This window comes from Carassius gibelio, chromosome A3, assembly GCF_023724105.1.
Source record: "Carassius gibelio isolate Cgi1373 ecotype wild population from Czech Republic chromosome A3, carGib1.2-hapl.c, whole genome shotgun sequence".
Lineage (NCBI taxonomy): Eukaryota > Metazoa > Chordata > Actinopteri > Cypriniformes > Cyprinidae > Carassius > Carassius gibelio.
This window is the reverse complement of record NC_068373.1, coordinates 17740801-17760320: the sequence shown is the minus strand read 5'-3', so window position 1 is coordinate 17760320 and position 19520 is coordinate 17740801. Positions and strand designations below refer to the sequence as shown.

The following is a 19520-nucleotide window of genomic DNA, read 5'->3' as shown; positions in this document are numbered from 1 at the left end:
CATTCCCCTGAACTGAAGCCAGCTGGGAACACCCTTGTTTTTTTCTGATCTTTCAAGGTTTCTACTTTTCCCTGCCCTTGTAAAGTTTCTATATACACTCAAGGGAGTAGTCCACACAAAAATGAAAATACTGTCATCTTTTATTTCTCCCTCATGTCACAGAAAACCTGGATGAGTTTCTTTCATCTGTGGAACACACACAGAAAAAATAATATTTTCCAACTTAAAACCGATAGAAATCTCATATGCAAAAGGATTGCTATGATACCTCTTGTTTACAACAATAGAAGCTGATGTGGAAAATCTGGCCTCATGGTGAGCTCTTGTCCGGGCAGTGATGGAAGATCTGAGTTTTCAGGAGAATGAGAGTGGGTTTTGTTAGTCACTGTAATAAATTCCTAATGTGGTTTGGAGCTCAAAAGGGGGGTCAGGGGGTTTACTGCAATTACGTTGTTTCCAAACGTGCTAGGATACAATACAGGTCTAATATTAGTATAAAGTGTAAATACATGGAAAATTTAATAAATTAAATGAATGAAATTAGCCTCAAGTTTTCCTTTTGCTTAAGAACTAGTTAGAGATCATGAGATTAATCACAATTATTTTATTCTATTGACAGCCATAGTTTTTATTCTTCTCAATCACTGAAGTTATCAAACTGAAAGATCCAATGTATTGAAAGCTAAATATTTTCCTTGGACACTGTGCGCGTTAAAAAAAAAGAGTTTAGAAAGCTCAGAACTTGTATAGAGTATTTTCATTTATTTTGAACTCTGTTAACAGAAAAAATATGTTTCTTACGAACAATTAAATATGTTTCTTACAAACAAATAATTACTTTAAAAGCATGTGTTCATCAGCACAGAATTGTCTGAAGAAGTTAAACATCAAATGCTTCTGTGAAATCATTTGAAAAAGAAATGAATAAATATACACATATGTGGTGGATTATATAACACTGATAAAGTACATTCAGCTCAAACACTTGTGCTTCGACTACTAGATCAAGAGAAACAATACGGTTTGCATCGCTAGATTACTCAAAATAGCCTCACTTGTGCATTTTGCATGAAAGTGCTTGTATTTAATGTAATGATTATGTCCACAGCTGTTACTATAACATCAATGATTAAAATATGATTCATGTAATAGATAGATCAACTATGACAGATGACAGCTGTGATTTTATGATTAAGTCTACTTATGTAAAAACACACTGAATACTGCAATACAGCATTCAAATATTCATCATCAGTTGAAAAGTCATGACACAGAGTCATAAAACCTCCCATTTTTCATATTTGGCCACAGATGTGTTTATAAACAGTGTCCTCATGACACTGAAGCAGCTGTTAGGTGTCCTTCGTGCTGGTTTCTAAAGGGAAGGTGTTGACCCAGCTCTGTGTGCGGATCAGGCACTCCTCCCAGCTGTACAGCGGCTGGTACTGAAAGTGACGAAACGCCTTGTCTGTGCTGACAGTGAAGGATGTGCGGGCCACAGCGAGTGTGTATCCATTGAGAAGTGGTGTGTAGTTGTAGAACGGCTTCAGGAGCCAGCGTATCAGGTCGTTCATCCACGCTATGAACCACAGCAAACACACTGGAAGACGCAATGAGCGAAAGTTGAAGGCCGACAAGAACTGCATGTTGAAGTCATCGTAGCTCTTATACGGTGAGTCGTCATAGCAGAAATAAAATTCCCCACCCAGTCTATCGGGATGTTCTTGTAGAGCACGTGCTGCTAGCAAATGCATCCATGCCACATTCCCTGCATGCACAAAAACACATTCAAGTTATTCAAGAGACAGGGCAGAGTCTCAAACAACTTAAAGTTATTATAGCAATTAAAGCCATTACATAAATATATAAACAGCACAGATAATTTCACGTTTTAGGTACTGATATTTTTCTTTTAATAAATCCAAGAGTACTAAGAGGGACTACAGAAAGAATTAAAGCTGCAGTAGGTAACTTTCGTAAAAAAAAATATATTTTTTACATATTTGTTAAACCTGTCATTATGTCCTGACAGTAGATTAAGAGACAGATAATCTATGAAAAAAATCAAGCTCCTCCCAGTGGTCCTATTGCCATTTGCAGTTACAGACCGCTCCCGGTAAGAAACAACCAATCAGAGCTGCAGTCCGTAACTTTGTTTGTGTTCAAAATGTAGAAAAATGTATATAATAAGCGAGTACACCATGAATCTATTTTCCAAACCGTGTTTTTGGCTTGTCCTGAATCACTAGGCTGCACCTATAATAAGTGTTTATATTCAGACTATTTTAGATTGCTTCGGGGATACCGCGGCGGAGTAACCCAGTACCTTTGTGATTCTTCATAGACATAAACAGAGAGAAGTAGTTCCGGCTACGATGTTCTTCTGCAAGACGCAAGCAGTTCTGTTTATTAACCGCTAGAGCGTCAAAAATTACCTACCGCAGCTTTAAGCCCCAAAATATATATATTTAAATTAATAATAATAGGATTATTATTATTATATCAAATATAAAAAATGCAAAATTCTCTCTCAAGACCAGATAAAAAAAAAAAATTAAATCACAATTAACTGATTCTATTCTATATCATGGTTTGTTTTATTTATGTTTTAAAAGTAATCTTATGGTCATAAAAAGATACACAGAAATTTTCCAGACAATGTACACTTGTTTATAATTTACTTTTTTTCACAAAAATATGTGCTTTCCTTTTTATGAAGGCTACCCTTGCATGGAGATGATTATAACTGGGGCTCTGTGGCAATAAAATGAAATGTTTAAAAACTTCCGTCTTAGACTAAGACCTGTCCTGTGAAACAGTTTTTTCAGATTCAGAGATAATAATAATAATAATAATAATAATAATAATAATAATAATAATAATAATAATAATGCATCATGTGTCCACTACACCTATGCATACTTGGTTTACAGTTCCATTGGTTACTATATGTTAAAATAAATCATATGTAGAAATTTGTTTTCTCTGCATGAATGTATTGTTCACTTCTGGTGATGTGCTGTAGCTCAACCTTGGATGTTTTATCTAATTGTGATTGCAGGGGTTAAGTAATTGAGAGGCATAGCCTCCAGCAGACTTTAACAGCAGCCCAGATGAGAAGAGTCCTTTTAGGTATTTAAGACCCACCTATGACCCTTACCAAAATGGCATATTCATAATTTAAAGATAATGTACTTAAACTTGTGTCAGGGACAGAAAGCTCAAATCATACAGTGGGTGCCTATTATCAGATAATATTTAAGACATTTAAGACATCTAGTTTGATAAATTTGTTGTAAACCCATCATAGGAATACCATGTAATTTAATCGCAGTATAAATGTTCCTGAACAACAAACACTTTTGTTTCACCGAAACACTCCTGAACCAACAAATAATACAAAAGGTCAGTTCACTTTCGATAAGTGTTATAAAACTTGGAGGGCTTACACTAAATGACACCATCTTTGCACCGTCTTTTCTGGCACCTTTTTGTTCACAGCATCAGTCCATTTATCCCACCTCAATTTGTGATCTAAAACAACTCCAAGGTATTTATACTCTTCTACCCTCTGAATCTGCACTTGCTGAGGACTGTTTTTTAAGTATCAGTATTGAAACAAATCAACTAAAACATTTAAACTGACATTTAATACATCACACCAAGAAACAAATTCATTTAAAAAGGGTTCATGATTGTCCTCATCCCCTTCAAAGAGAGTAACTAGTGCACTATCATCTGCAAATTTGATTAAATATCTCACTGGACAAGTACTCCTACAATTGTTTGTGTACATAATAGATTCAAGATTCAATTCAAGCTTTTATTTGTCACGTACAAGTTATATGACATGCAACAGGCAGTTACAGTGAGGTCTGGCTTACTTTTTTTTGGTCTGTGCAACAACAACAAAAAAGTGAAAATTAAATGCAAATAATGAAATATACAGAAAAATAATAATAAAAACAGATAATTAAATTCAAATAATGAAATGTACACAATATATTACAATACATAGATGATATGTAGAGATGCTCCAAAGAAACTGCTACACAGCTGGCAGAGATGTAAACAATGTGCAGTGAGGATGAGTTGCATAGTTGTTATCTTAAAAAAGTGCAGTGTGCAGAGTTATTAGGTAACCCTACACTACCAGCGTCTCTAAAGTGCAGTGTGTTTAATGTGTTTAATGTGCAGAGAGGGGAGAGATGTTCTGGAGATGTGCTTAGCTGAGGTCACTACTCTTTGCAGGGCTTTACGATCCTGCGCTGAGCTTTTTCCATACCACAATGAGTCAACATTTTCTATAGCCCAGATACAGAAAGTTTTCAGGATTCCAGGGGAAACCTTTAATTTTCTCAAGAGTTTCAGATGGTACATTCGTTGTCTGGCTTTTTTAACTTGAGCTTGAATGTGGTTAGTCCAGGTCAGGTCCTCAGAAATGTGTACACCAAGGTATTTGAAGCTGCTCACTCTCTCCACTGGGGTTCCGTTAATGATGAGTGGGGTGTAGATCCGCTATATTCAGAAAGAGACAGTTTGTTTGGCACCCCCACTCCATCTCCCAGGATTGTGCTGCTTGCAAGAGGCTCTTTTTGATCTTCTTGGGGGCTGTTGGTTTCTCCCCTTCTCTGATGAACTGAATGCATGTCCTTGGACTTGTACTGGTCTGGCGCTTTTTCTGCCTCTCCCGCTCCAAGATGTCAGCCAATGCACAGAGAACCTTGTCATGGCGCCACCTGTATCTTCCTTGGCTAAGGGCTGTTTTGCATCCTGCCAGTAGGAGCGCCATTGTTCCTCTCCCTCCGCATAGCCTACACGATGGGTCCTCCCTCATACCCCATCTGTGGAGGTTTGTTGGTGAGCAGGAAGTAGATATGAAAGGGCTGCTGGAAGTGGGTGGATTTGAATCCTTGCCTCCCTACACATGGGTTCCCGATGATGTCCTTCAGCTTCAATGCACTTTCGGCTTGCTCCACTGATGTGTACCCACTTGCGTCCTGATCTCGTAGTGACACCTGCTCTTCTGACTTTTTCATCAGTAGAGTTGGTACATCATCACAAGCCGGCACTGATGATAGGGGCAGCTGTACCTGACCAGACCTGGTGTATAGCCCTACTGACATGAAGCTTGGTGGGATTCCAAGCCACTTGCAAAGGTATTTGTTCACTCGCCTCTCGACTCCTTCCACTGCTGTCATAGGTACTTCGTAGATTGTCAGTAGCTACATAAGCCATGGTAGCAGGCCGTGCTGGGAGAGCCAGGCCTTGAACTTTCCTGGTAATCCTGACCCCTCAATCTTACTCAGCCATGCATCTGCCTGTTTCTCTGTCTTGGGAAAAACATTGCATCTGTCGGTCAGGGATGCGTCGTACCATTTCCCTAGGCACTTAATTGGATTTTGCTCAATTGATGGTATCATCTCCCCCTGTAGTTGCAGCTGGAACTTGCTGGTCACTTTCCCATTTCTAATCACCATACTTCTTGATTTCCTTGGTTTGAATTTCATTCGAGCCCAAGTTGCTCCATCTTCAAGAGCCTTCAAGATCCATCTTGCTTGGACATGGTAGTAAGGTCATTCATAAAACCTCTTATTGGAGGTTGGCGGATGCCACACTCCATTGATGGCCCTCTGGATTCCTTTTCTGAAGCTGTTATGAGCAGGTTAATTCCCATGACAAACAGAATGGGGTAGATGATGCAGCCTGTCTCGATTCCCTTTTCCAGATCCTAAGCGCAAGTGGGCAGTTTTGAACCGTAGTTTGAATCCTCCAAAGTAGCTGGTAATTATACCCCTGGTGTGGCAGGGGATATGGTAGTGTCCCATAGCTGTATTAATGAGGCCATGTGGGATTGAACCATATGCGTTAGCCAAGTCGAGCCAGACAACTGTTTGATTTCTTTTGCTCCCCTTGGCCTCCCTGAACAGCTAATTGAGATGCCAATATGTTCCAAGCACCCGGAGAAAACTGGAATGCCACCCTTCTGGACTGATGTATCGACATCTATTCTTCACCATGCAGGTATTTCATCCTTTTTGCCAGGATAGAAAAGAATACCTTGCATTCGACACTTAGGAGAGAGATGGTTTGGAACTGACTGATGTCCGAAGAGTCCATATCCTTCGCAACAGTTTCCATAACCTGTGGAGGAGCATCGGGCATCTCTTGTATACTTTATAAGGTATACCGCTTGGTCCTGGGGCAGATGCTGAATGGGCTTTCTGCACAATGTCCTGGACTTCTCTCCATGTTGGTTCACTGGTATCAAGCTCTTCCTCAGGAGTTTCAGCAGTTCTGCTGATCTTTGGGTGTACCCCACAGGCCTGGTTCCTGAGGGCGTCACTGTGGCTCTCCTTCAGGAACTCCTCTACAACTTCCTTAGGGCTGGTCAATCTTCCAGATCTTGCTTCCCCCAGCAGGGTTTTGGTAAACCCGTATGGGTCCTTTATGAACTGAGCCCACTTTACCGCCTTCTCTTTCCTCCGTTTCAGAGAGCTTTCCGCCCTTCTCAGTCTGCAGAGTTGCCCTCGAAGTCCACCAACAAACGTTTCAATTTCTATAAGATATGGGACCCTTTTCTCACCTATCTTGGTATGGAAAAAACACATTTACTAAAGTTGGGAATTAAAGTTTAGCATGGAAAAGTTGAAAGACTACCCTTTTGTGTAGTATTAATATGCAGTGTTGGGAACGTTACTTTAAAAAAGTAATTAGTTATAGTTACTCACTACTTATTCCAAAAAGTAACTGTGTGAGCCAGGGGTGCGTTCGGATTGCATAGTTTATTAAATCAATGCATAGTAACGCACCGCATTTAATGTTCAGTAACGTTAACGGCGTTGTAACGATGGGAAAAGTAATTAGTTAGATTACAGCGTTACTGAAAAAATAACGTCGTTACCTAACGCCGTTCTTTTAAACGCCGTTATTCCAAACACTGTTAATATGTTTATACTTTTTTGTTTGTTTGTTTCTATTTTGATTCTTATTGTTCCTTTAAATGTCCCATAAAGGAGCACTTCAACCTTCGGTTTATCTGAAAGTCACCAAATATGGACATGTGGGATATGAAAAATTGTAATCTAAAACTGTACTGAAATAAAAAAGTAACATATTTGCCTCTAAAATGTAGTGCAATAAAAGTATGAAGTTGCATTATATGGACATTCTCAAGTACAAGTACCTTGAATTTGTACTTAAGTACAGAACTTGAGTAAATGTAATTAGTAACATTTCACCACTGGTTAGTAAGTAGGCTACAAGAAATAACAGTTATATGAAAATAATTTCATTTATTTATCTTTCCTCTGTAATGGTAAAATATATCAAAACAACAAACCATGAGGAAAAGGGGAAATAGAAAAGTGATCAGACAGACATGTGAGAACCCCCTCTCAAGACCCCTTTTCCTACTTGTGTATTAAACACCCTAAAGGCATACGATGACAGCTTTACTTGCTTCAGTTCTATAAACTGTGATCGAAAGTGTGATTGACTCATTTACTTTATATACGCCGACTGATTCGCCGTCTGTTTGTGATTGGCTGCCAGAAACACTAGATGGTGTCAAATTCAATTAATAAAAAAGATTTTCTGTTCCACTGTTGCCATGGTTACTGGTTTTAGCTGGTTACCTGCATAGACTCGTCCATGCTCTGTGTTCCGTGGAACTCCCTTGATCATCCAACCACCTGTACGAACCCCATTCAGATAGAAGTCCTTCATGAGCTGATGCTGTTCCCCGTAGATACCTGTTGGCCGTAGAGAGCATGTGTAGAGAGTGTTCCCTCCCTTTACCTAATCATGAAGAGTGGGACAAAGAAGAGAGAAAGAAATCAATAATTGATTACAGTAGAAAAGCAAATAGTTTGTCTTTTTATTACATTACATGTCACTCAGATGCAGAAGATACATCAACAGCATTCTGAAGAATTATAGTGTTTGGAAACATCAAGGAATGCATGGCATGTTGAAACACCAAGAGCAAAGGAGTAACTAAATCCATCCAGCCATAATTTAAGGCTTCCAACTTGAATGGTATGTGATGTTCATTTCCCATGGGTTTGGGTTGGTGAAGTGTTGTGCAAAGTTGGCAAAGAGCAAATAGGCCATTGTAAATGAGAAACATGAGTTACAATTTCATCGAAATGTCAGTAATGAAATGTCTGTTTTATCAAACTAAAAATTTAGCTTATGTATAAATGCTAGAAAGAATAAAATAATTTTCTTTTTAAATTACAAATTATTTGCAGACAACGTGAAGTAGCTTGCTAGATTTGCAAAATTGCAAAAGTGTAGTGGTCATCTCCTGAATGTAGTAGTAAAAAAAAAAAAAAAAAACGGCCATTTAATCATCTCACGTCCTACATGTTTCTAAAGATAGAAAACAGTTTTATTAAGGCTAAAAAATGGAAAGCTTCCTCCACAAAACTCTGTATGCTTGTAAATATCTGTTGTACAACTCAATGCGACTAAACATTGTAAAATGGAAAAGTCAGGGTCCTTTCTTAATCAATGTGTTATTGTTGCAGTCCACAAGACTGTGTTGTACCTTTGTGCCATTGGCTTCCAGCACCATTTTCTCAGCTGCAGCTTTGGTCTTAGGGTAGGGCATCTCATGGAATATATTATATGGAGTATCCTCATTTCCTCTGTGTTAAGGAAGAACAACACCAACAGTTAAAATCTGGGCAAATTAAAGATAGTTTAGTAATAGGTGGCAGAGCTACTAATACACAGGAAGTATTATGTGGAAGACTAACCCAGATCCTTTTCTGAAATCAAGTGCTTGACCCAACAAGTGCTGTGAAGTTTATATCCAAACTCATACCCACAATGATCACTCTCTTTGTATTTCCTCTATCTCTAAATGAGTAGACATGTATGCATTCTTACAGCTTGCACAGAAAAAATGTGAAATGCATGCACAAATTACATTATATCTCGAGCTGGCGGAAACATAACAGATTTAAACAAAGTTGACCCCTATCCCTGTTTGTCCTTGCAGAGTGAGTGTAAAACTAAAATGTTTAGTAAAATATTTGAATTTGAGTATGTTTGTATTAGTAGTAGTTATTTTAAGGTATAATTTGGGGTTTGAGTTGGGTTGGAGTTTATTATTAATGACAATCATTTATATAAATATTTTGTTTAATTTTACTGTAGCATTAAACAATGTAAAAGAAACACAGATATTGCAACACATTTTTAGAGGCTTTCATCAGAATGCAATTTTTTTTCTTTTAAATAGTTGCCTATGAAAGCAAATACTTTCCAGCAAAAACAATTTTTATTTTCATGACCGTAGATAGATATTACCCATGGCAAGCAACTGATGTTTAGCAATCATATTAAATATCAAAGCTCCACTGCACTCAACAGGGACTATGGAGAAAAGGAGATAGAAAGGAGATAGAAAGGAGATAGAAAGGGGGATAGAAAGGACGGCTGAAATATAATCTTGATTATTTTTAAATAATTACTTTTCAATGTGCATATGTGCGTGTTTGTTATTATGTTTCCAAAAAGATAGGAAAATAATTCCATTTGAGGGGGGAAAAAAAATCTCAAAAACTTGCATGCGTGTTAGTCACTCTCTAAGGAAAACTGTAATGTTTCTAGCACGTGGCAGTAATGGAAATGTTTCAACCTTTGCTCTGTGTGCTTTTTTGATTTAAGTTAGGCAAGACAGCAAAATCAGATGTGAAACTACACTGATATGACTGAGTGACACATTTTTCTTTTGTTGATTACTAGGCCAAACCACAACAGAACATTCACAAAGTCCTACACACTCTCTGCCCCTTGCATGCTTGTTTATTACATATTTTGGCTAAATGTATTATGCTAATAACAGCGTAGTACTTTTAAAACCATATTTTAACATCATAACATACAAAATTCATGAGATCCTTTCAAAAAATATGGGAGGAGAAAAAAAAAAATCACCAGATTTCATCTTGGCTGACTATTTACAAATCTGCCAACTGATAATTCAGAGATTGGAACATCAGATGACACATAAGTTCAGAAGATGTGCTTTGAGACACAGGATTGTTACTTGTCAATCATGTGACTAACAGGTAAACAGCAGAAACAGAAACTCTCTCTATATATAAGACACTTTTGATAGATGGGGGAATAACATTCCTAGAATGTGGCCTGGTATTCCATCAAGATGGAACGTTGTCTACGTAGTGGAATTCTGCTGTCGTGTCAGAATGCATTCCACATGTGCAAACCCTTTCAGTTCTATCACACATTCTCTCCATGACAACTACATGCTTTAAACACTTAATCATTTATTTTTAGAGAATATTTAAGGTGTAATCCCCTTATCAGGGAAGCTTATACAGTATAGTATATTTACAGCAAAGTTGATGAGTTGCCTCAGGCCTGCACCAGGGGGTTGAGTGAGTGTGTTTGTGTGTATGACTGCGCCCACTTTGTTAATATTCTGTTTATTGAAATTGTCTTAAGGTTTTACTTTTATAGTTCATAAGACAGTGAAAATTTACTTTATACCGTCTTTTTGGGAAATATTCACTATGAGACTTTATAACCTGGTTAATTGGCGGTGGACGATGAGATACCCCCGTCACAAAGTAGAGCACATCGAGTGCATAGAAAAGAAAAAAAGCACATATATAAAAGGTAATTAATTAAATTATTATTATATCAGTGTACTGGGTATTAGGTGAGTTACGTGAATTTAAGATTTCACTGTGTATTTTGTGAGTTAGGGAGTGTGTACAAAGTGCATCCTAAGTGAGAACTGTAAAGTTCTTTGAAACACATCAGTTTATATTAATATGTATTAATATCGTACATGGAGTACTAATATATGTACTTATTCATAAAAAATTTACTAATTGGTTATTACTAGAATACGTCTACTCATGCATATCTGATGTGTATATTCCTACTAAACATAACTATATTCTTTACTTTTTTTTATTTAACACTTTTTCAACTTTAGTCAGTCTATATTGTTGCTGTTTGAGCATAAAAAATATCTGCAAAGCTACAAAGCTCAAACCCCACTTCAAAAGGAGATATTTTATTTAACAGAAATCACTTTTCGAAAACTACAACGAATGACGCGTTAGCACTACAACGCATTTTTTCAGGATTTTGTGATATCACAAAGATCAACGAATGGGACGAGACCTGGTTGAGGTGTACAAGAGATGTGCTAATCACATCACACACTGGCCCAGCTAACCAATCACAGCACATCTCGTCCAGAAGGCGGGCCTTCATTTGATACAGGAACTATTCGAGCTGCTACAAAAACATATCACTTAATAAATACTTCTTACATATATTAAAAAGCTTTAAATAAAGACACTTACCTGATAAAAGTATCTCCTTTTACATTTGGACCAACCACCTCCATGGAGCTTGTATAGATCAGATACTGAATACCGATTTCCACACATGCATTTATTACATTCTCTGTCCCTGAAGGAGAACATCCAAAAAGAAAAAAGACAAACAAACTAAAAGGTGAGGAAAACAGGAACTTTACCAAAGGAAATGCAAGACCTAAAACGAAGCTGTTTGTGTTGCTTTAACTGATATTAATGAAAATCGTTTTACCGTAATTTTCGGACTATAAGTCGCATATGAGTATAATTCGCATCAGTCCAAAAATACGTCATGACGAGGAAAAAAAACATAAGTCGCACTGGTCTATAAGTCGCATTTATTTAGAACCAAGCACCAAGAGAAAACATTACCGTCTACAGCTGCAAGAGGGCGCTCTATGCTGCTCAGTGTAGTCTACAGGAGCATAGGGCAGAATAGAGCGCCCTCACGAGGCTGTAGATGATAATGTTTTCTCTTTGTTCATTTCTCTCGGTTCATGTCAAATTAATTTTGATAAATTAGTCGCACCTGACTACAAGTCGCAGGACCAGCCAAAATATGAAAAAAAGTGCGACTTATAGACCGGAAAATACAGTAGTTTGTAACTGATGACACAGTAACGCCTAACTTCCAAGTAATGTTGTGATACAGCAGGAAGAACCAGATAGATTGAATGAGAAACCCATCAGCTATTCAAATGCTTTCTGAAGTTAAAAAAAAAAGGTAACCAAATTATTATCCAGACCCATTCAGTGGTATTCAAAGAGGAGATTTCTAGAGAAGTAATGTGGAATGTAAATGTGAGAGCAATGGAAAAAATGATGTGATAGGGCAGAATCCACACTAAAGGAACATTCCAGTATGAAAAATACATAATCTCCTGCTCTTGTTTTCATCTGTATCCTGTGGGTTTGTCTGTATCTATTAAGGCTCTATTGGCAAAGACCTAATAGACATGTTAGGAACCCTTAACCAGTAAGGTCTACTACCACAAAAAACTGAAAACATGCGGATGAAACCATGAAAGAAATAAGACTGATCTGAACACATAAACAAATAATCATATCTGTGATAGTCCAGACGTTTTCACTCATGCAGGTGGTGATGCTGAATGCATTCATAATGTCAGACTTTTTTCAAATCTAGAGATGACCTTTTTGATAAGCTTCATGAGGTAAACTGCAAATGCTCTATTTCTCATAAAGCCACATGATCTGTACAGACTAGCAAGAGGTTTTCTTGTACAATAGTTAAAAAACGCATATTTTGATCTTATTATGCTCACTTCATGCACTAAAAAAATACATGAATTCCCGCATTGTTTGAGAGTAAATGATGCATTTCTGGAAGGTTACTGAAAATATCACCAAAGAAAAACAGGGCAGTAACCAAAACAACCCACTGACATTTACTCTAGCAGTCAAAAAAAAAAAAACCCTACTGTTTTTAAAAGAAATACATCATTTTTTTTCAAGAAAGGGTGTGTTCAAGTTTTCTAAAATCTTTTTTTTTATGCAAATCTTTAACCTTTCTGTTCATCAAATAATCAATAATTCAGTTCGTCAAAAAAAAAAAAAAAAATCAATAAAAAAGATTTCACTTCTACAAAGTCATTGTTATCTATCTCTTTTGTTCACTTACCTTGTACATTGACAGCATAGATAGCATTCTCAGGGACCTTATACCAAACATCAACCAAACTAGCTGCGTGGAAAACCAGGTCTGCTCCCTGAAAGGCATGATGTACGCTCCTATAATCGGTTATATCACCTTGTATCCCCACCACTTTCACATGCTCTGTGAATAAAAGACAAAGAGATAATATATCTTGTTAAAAGTATGAGTTGTTATATTTTTGTTATGCAGGAATATCTTTATAAGGTTTTTTTTATGTCAAATAAGGTAGTTGGCATTGAAAAAGATAGGCAGCTAAGAACTGATGTGACTACCAGTGCAAATAATAAAAAAAGATTTCAATCTGTCTCCTCTGTAGCACAACAATGTGTGCAGGGTATGTGTGCTTCATGTATCAGTGAATGAGCGAGTGTGAGTGTAACCAAGGTCACTTCCATCCCGTTATCTCTATGATTTACCTTGGGCAGCTTCCAGATATAAATTCAAGGATCAAGTGATATTTTGATTACAATGACACAACTATCTAAAACAATAAACTCTATCTACTTGGTGGAAGCAACACCCTCGTCCTTGTAAACAAAAAATGCATTGTTCTCATTCTCACTTATTCAATTATTTTATTTTTTCAAACAATGAACACGGTCATACATAACAGCTCTGCAAAGATTTGCCATCTTGTATGTCGGATCTCTTAAGTTTCCTTAAATATGCATTTAACAACTCCACAGAATGACAGGTTTGTGAACCACTACACAAGACAAACAACAATTACTGTGACAGGGTATCAGCTGCTGTGCACCGCAGATGTTCAAATGCGCCTCCAGGATCCCTCTCATCTTTGTGATGGTTAATTAACTGAGCCATAAAATAACATATGAAGGTCTGCCTATGAGCACAAGCTTTCCAGGTAGTCACACAAAATCAGTCATATACAAAAAACTAACCTCTTACTAGAGCAGTGTGCAAGTAGGTCAATGTTCACTTCTGATAAGTTTCTAACCTCTTTCTGATGACATTTGGACTTTGACCACTTGCCAAGCTGTAGTCAATTTCAAGCATCATTCCCCCATTAGCCCACTGGATAACTAGAAAGTATGTGAGGACTAGAATACATTTGGCCAGGACTATGGATACTCGTTGTATGAGATCCATTAGATAAAAGAGCCAACAAAGCTCTGGCTAATAAAAAACATTTGACACACAAATTAGATCCAGCTATAACCAAATTCAAAGTCTAACCTCCCTCATGCATCTATTCCTGTGGCTGACGTCGCATAACTATATTGTGCAGGAAATTGTGCTTCAGCTAGAGCTACATGACTGCTGAAAATGAGAGATCGATTTATCCACAATAGCATAATGAGTGAGGGCTGGTGAATACAGTGCATAAGATCCCAAAATACCATTGTAAAGAGCATCCTGGTGAGTGGAAAGGAAGAGACTGGATGGAAATGACTGGTGTTGCCTGTCCTTACCAACTGAACCAAGCCCAAACATACGTCAATAAAGTCAAGGCTATGTAATAACATGAATGAGCCTTTCCATTTCCTTTGTCATAAAATGATCTTTCCCGTTACTGAAGTCATAGATACATCAGCAGATGTTTCCCTTGGCCACTTACAGGAACTACATCCTATACTTTGAAACATCACGAATAAAGGCGTATTTTCAGGAACTATTTAAAATATAGGGCGTTTCTTTAATGTTGGGAACTTTAAAATATTACATTTTTCATAGTATGATAATCTAAAGAAAGAATATGCAAACAATTTCCATCTATATGATGTTAAAACGAGAGATTACTCAGTGTCTCTACAGTTTTTCTCAGTCATCTCAGTTTCGTGGCGTCATTTACAACACAAGCACTTGGTTACAGAGAATGAAAGAGCATCTTGACATGAAATATGATGCATGATGGAGAAAACAAAGAACGATCAAGGTATATGTACTTTCCAGGCAATATTCTTTGTACTTGGTCAACATATTCAACAATACATGTTAGATAAAAAATGATGCAGCAGTATAAACGAGTGGGTGATTTTATTCCAAAAATGTTTCAAATTTCTTTTACATCACAGAATGTTATCACAAAAACAATAAATCATGTGATATGTAATTGAAATGTTAATTACATAAAAATAAAAAAAACATTACATAATAACGTCCTCGATGATTCATATGTACTGTTGAACTTTACCTAAATAAACTAGAACAAGTGAGAAACGTAATGAAGGAACATCTGGTTATGATGACCCAGGGCGTTCTTCAAAAAACATGCACGTACGCAATGAACGGGTAACGTTAAGTCAGCGGGTGAGCGTTACAATTGCTATAAAACCATTTCAAATGACTGTGTGAACTAACAAACTCTTAATCATAGAAAGAACAGTTAGTTTCAAGTGTTTCTTACCAGTACTGTGACTTTGTAGACTCTGGGAAATGTTTTTATCGAAAAGCCTTATCTCCTTGATATTTTCTTCCTTCTCCAGCAAAACCCTCAACAGGTGCTGCCCGAGAAAACCGCATCCTCCGGTTATCACGTAAGTTAACTTCGACTTCTCATCAGACATAGTATTACTTCGTTGAATCGTCTCCTGGTATTGACTGAAGTGTTTATCCGTCAGTGTCTGCTGGTCCTCTCTGCGAACGAAACAGAACAGACAAACAAGTCCTGCCTTAAAAACAATCTGTATAACGTGAGTTAAACCGCACAAGCTCAGAATCACCACATCTCCTCAATTACAAGATACTACTGTGGAGACATAAACTCATGTATGACAGTCTGACTGCTTATATGAACACTTATATGAACACTCCTCCTAGCAGGGACGTCATTAGCTAACACAAACCCTAAATTATTATAACTCAGCTGTTAGAGATATAACGATGCATCCCGAACCGGGTGTAAAAGCGATGAAAATATTTTACGATTCAAGTGGGTTGATATGTTAAATTAAACGCGATACACTTGCAGGTTGGGGTTTATATCTCTTAGGGATACTGTTTGTTTGTCTGCAGAAAAGTTTTGATTTTTTTTTTATCTCGCATCTGTTTAATAATGCTCATTAAACTGCGCTGCTTTGTTTACTGCGGTAACCATGGAAACGCTGAATCGCTGCTGTTAAACAATCTAGGAAAGAGCACAGGGAAAATCTTTCTGTCATTGGAGAATATTTATTTGATTTAGGATTTGTCTTACAGTTTCAATTTAGTTTTGTTATTTGACATAATATATTGCATTTTCACAGAAATGTGCGGCAGTTTAGTCTGAGAAATAATAATAATACACCTTATTCATAATTTTTCTTAAATATCTTTAATTATTATTATTATTATTATTTGGTCTTTTCAGGCCTCAAAAAAAAAAACTAGTTCAATAATTTATGATTAGTTACAGGCCCTAGCTTATACATTTCTCTAACACTTTGATAGATTTTTCTATGTCTCAACCTTTCAGTGTTAAAAAAACGTATGTCTGTTACGTAAATATTGATGACTCTAATATGCACAAAAAAACAAATACTGACGAAAACCTGGAGCTTATCCATCCCACTGGTGCTAATTATTTTTGTGTGTTTTTTGTGCATGGTCACTCATCCACCATCACATTTAGTCTACTATTCAGGTAAAGCTCTAAACAAATCTCAGATAACATATTACAAGCCCATAATATGACTCAAAACTTAAAACTCAAAATTAAGAGTGATTTGTTCCGATACTGTAATGGTGTTGTAACATGTCTGGAAAAACCAAAGTGAGTCAGTTTTGTTTCAGTATGACAGAAATGTTAGACACATCTATAAAGTGCTTTGACACAGATAGGACAAAACATTCTGCACAGTAACTTGCTAAATCACAAAGTGTATGTGACTATGTGATAATGATCATAACTTTAAATCACAGAAACAATCTCCAGTCAAGGACAGGACCATTTAACCAATATAAAATGCAATTTAAGCTGTTAAAACAGAACATGTGACAACTTTAGGAGTGAGAAGTCACCAATAATGAAATTAAATAAGTTTCACTAGATAAAGAAATAACCCTACCAGCACTTTTAAAACTGCTTCTTCTTGCATAATCTTTAACACGGCATGAGAGGAAACTGTAGATTAAAGGACATTTAAGCAAGAGGATTTGCAAACTTGACTTGAGCTGAAAAAATTAGTGGTACTCTCCAATTCACTGCTCTTCAAGTTAACCCAACCATGACGACTTCCGCTGCTGAGAAACACAGAAATGTGTAAAAGGTCAATTTAAGGCATCACTGGATTTTTTTTAGGGTTTTAATTTACTAAGCAACAGCTTTGCAAATTAAAGTAATCACTTAAGTATTCTATATATATATATATATATATATATATATATATATATATATATATATATATATATATATATATATATATATATATATATATAAATAAACACACACACACACACACACACACACACACACATACATATATGTATGGAGAGGGGGAGAGGGAGAGAGAGAGTTTTATTTATAGAAAGTCTTTTAAGTGAAATATATTATAATAGTCAGAACTAAATAACATGCATTTTGTATGATCTTATTTTGGTCAAATATATAACATTTTGCAGATACTGCAAACTGTATGTAAACTTTTGAACACAACTGTATATGTAGAGGTTGAATTGTAAATAATAATAATAATAATAATTCAAAGGGATGGTATGGTCAAGTATTTATTTGTTGGGCCTGGGGCCCTGTAGCTAACTTTACACAATGATTACAAAATGTGTAATTTGAAATTTATATTTAATAAAATGTTAACTTTATTTTTTATATTGAAATGAACTATGATTTATAAATAGGACAATTAAACCAGCAGTAGATGGCAGCAATTCCCTGATTTAATAAAGATTCACTGAATCATTTAACTCAAACGATGTTCAAAACGGCAAAAAAAAAAAAAAAAAAAAAAAAAAAAAAATCTTTATGACTGGATAGTTGAATCACTGGCTCAGTAGATTCGTAGAAAAACTGATTTTTATAACTTGGATTATAGGGGCATTCTTCTACATGGATTCCATTCAAATAAGTTTATTTTTATTTCACAAAGTCACAGATATACAGGATAATGTCAGATCTCAGTATCGTCCCTCAGTCATACACAGTTCAGTTTTTTCAGGGGAATGCCTTTGCACTAGAATCAAGGAAATATCTTACCTTTGGTTGTCTTCTTTTAAACGAACGTCAAAATTTGCGCTTGAACCATTTTGCAAGAAAAATCATAAAAACTTGCTCGAGCTTGTGCGCATCTTGTACTGACAGATCGACGTTATTTACTTCATATGATCATACCAAGAGAAAAATATTTAATTTGCACGACAAGTTATATTACAATATACAACATTATTATTAGAGGGTATGCGCGAGACCGTCCCTTTAATCTGCGACGCTTACGTACTACACTGACCTGAAATGACGTCACACACACGAAGAGACGAATGATTTGAATGAATGAATGCTCTATTTGTGTCGACATGTCCTGTCGTTCACCGCCAAAACAACACTTAACGCCGCATCATTACCCGCTCTCAGATTTCCTCTTCAGAATGAGCACAATGTTTCAGCTCAGCGGTATAGTGTTTCAGTTTCCGTGAAAGCTAAAACAGTCCCCTCGCGTCCCTGCCTCACAGAAAAATAGGTTGTTCCAGCAGTCACAGACTGATGACCCACGGAGACTGCGGCTACTGTTCCGCAGCATCCTTCACAGCAATAGAATTTACTCGAAGCAGCAGCCACACGTTTCGCACAGTGGGTCGGACAACTTCTGTACACTAAAAATAACTACTTGTAATCCAAAATAAATACATCCTTAATATTTTAACCGAATTGTATCCTCACTCTCTCTTTGTTCCTATATCTTTGCTTAAATGTCTTAAAAATAAGTTCATCTTCAGCAATGGAAAATTTCGTCATAAGCAGGTGGTCAATACCAAACAAATCCATTCCTAAGCTACTATGAAATAACCCCTTACCTCAGTAAACATCCTCATTTCTTCAATGAATCAAGTGAGCTCAGCCTTGTTTTTTTAATTTCCTGTCATTATTGAGAGGTGGTGCGTGTCTTCCTCTCTGCAAGCTGCATGCTTCCGCCTCACATTTGACAGCTCGAATACAGGAACACATTAAAGGAGAGGAAGAAATAGAGAGAGGTTATTAATACTGCCTTTAGAGGATCAAAATAAAATAAGTTTGCATCCATAAAACCACAAACATATACATCCTAAACATCTACAGTATATTTAGAGTCTATTATTTCTAACAATAGCCCAAATCTATATAAATCTGAAGGCATTTTATAAAGTTTAGAAATGCTACTCACTCCTTCTCAGTCCTTTATCTTCTATTGCCCGTCAACAGAAAAAGAGATAATGCTCATCCAACTAAATCCCTCTGGAACGCTGGCCAGGAGCCATGATGCAGACTGAAAGCTTAAACTTCAGTTTAGTGCACAATGCATTCTGTGCAGGAGATAAAGTGT

General features: G+C 36.6%; 1 protein-coding gene across 3 annotated transcripts; it reads right to left on the bottom strand.

The window, feature by feature from the left end:
• Positions 1-742: 742 nt before the first annotated feature.
• LOC127950363 (3 beta-hydroxysteroid dehydrogenase type 7) lies at positions 743-19161 on the bottom strand. 3 transcript variants are annotated; one of them, XM_052547364.1, is made up of 8 exons: positions 19015-19161; positions 17058-17232; positions 15419-15648; positions 13015-13170; positions 11358-11466; positions 8555-8654; positions 7638-7800; positions 743-1768 (listed from the first exon to the last, which is right to left on the bottom strand). In XM_052547364.1, the coding sequence occupies exons 3-8, from the start codon at positions 15576-15578 to the stop codon at positions 1353-1355; spliced, it is 1104 nt and encodes a 367-aa protein (XP_052403324.1). In that variant the 5' UTR covers positions 15579-15648; positions 17058-17232; positions 19015-19161; the 3' UTR covers positions 743-1352. The 3 variants fall into 3 exon arrangements, with proteins under 3 accessions (XP_052403324.1, XP_052403333.1, XP_052403342.1); XM_052547373.1 differs by lacking the exon at positions 19015-19161 and adding an exon at positions 18200-18660; XM_052547382.1 differs by lacking the exon at positions 17058-17232.
• Between the last annotated feature and the right edge of the window lie 359 nt (positions 19162-19520).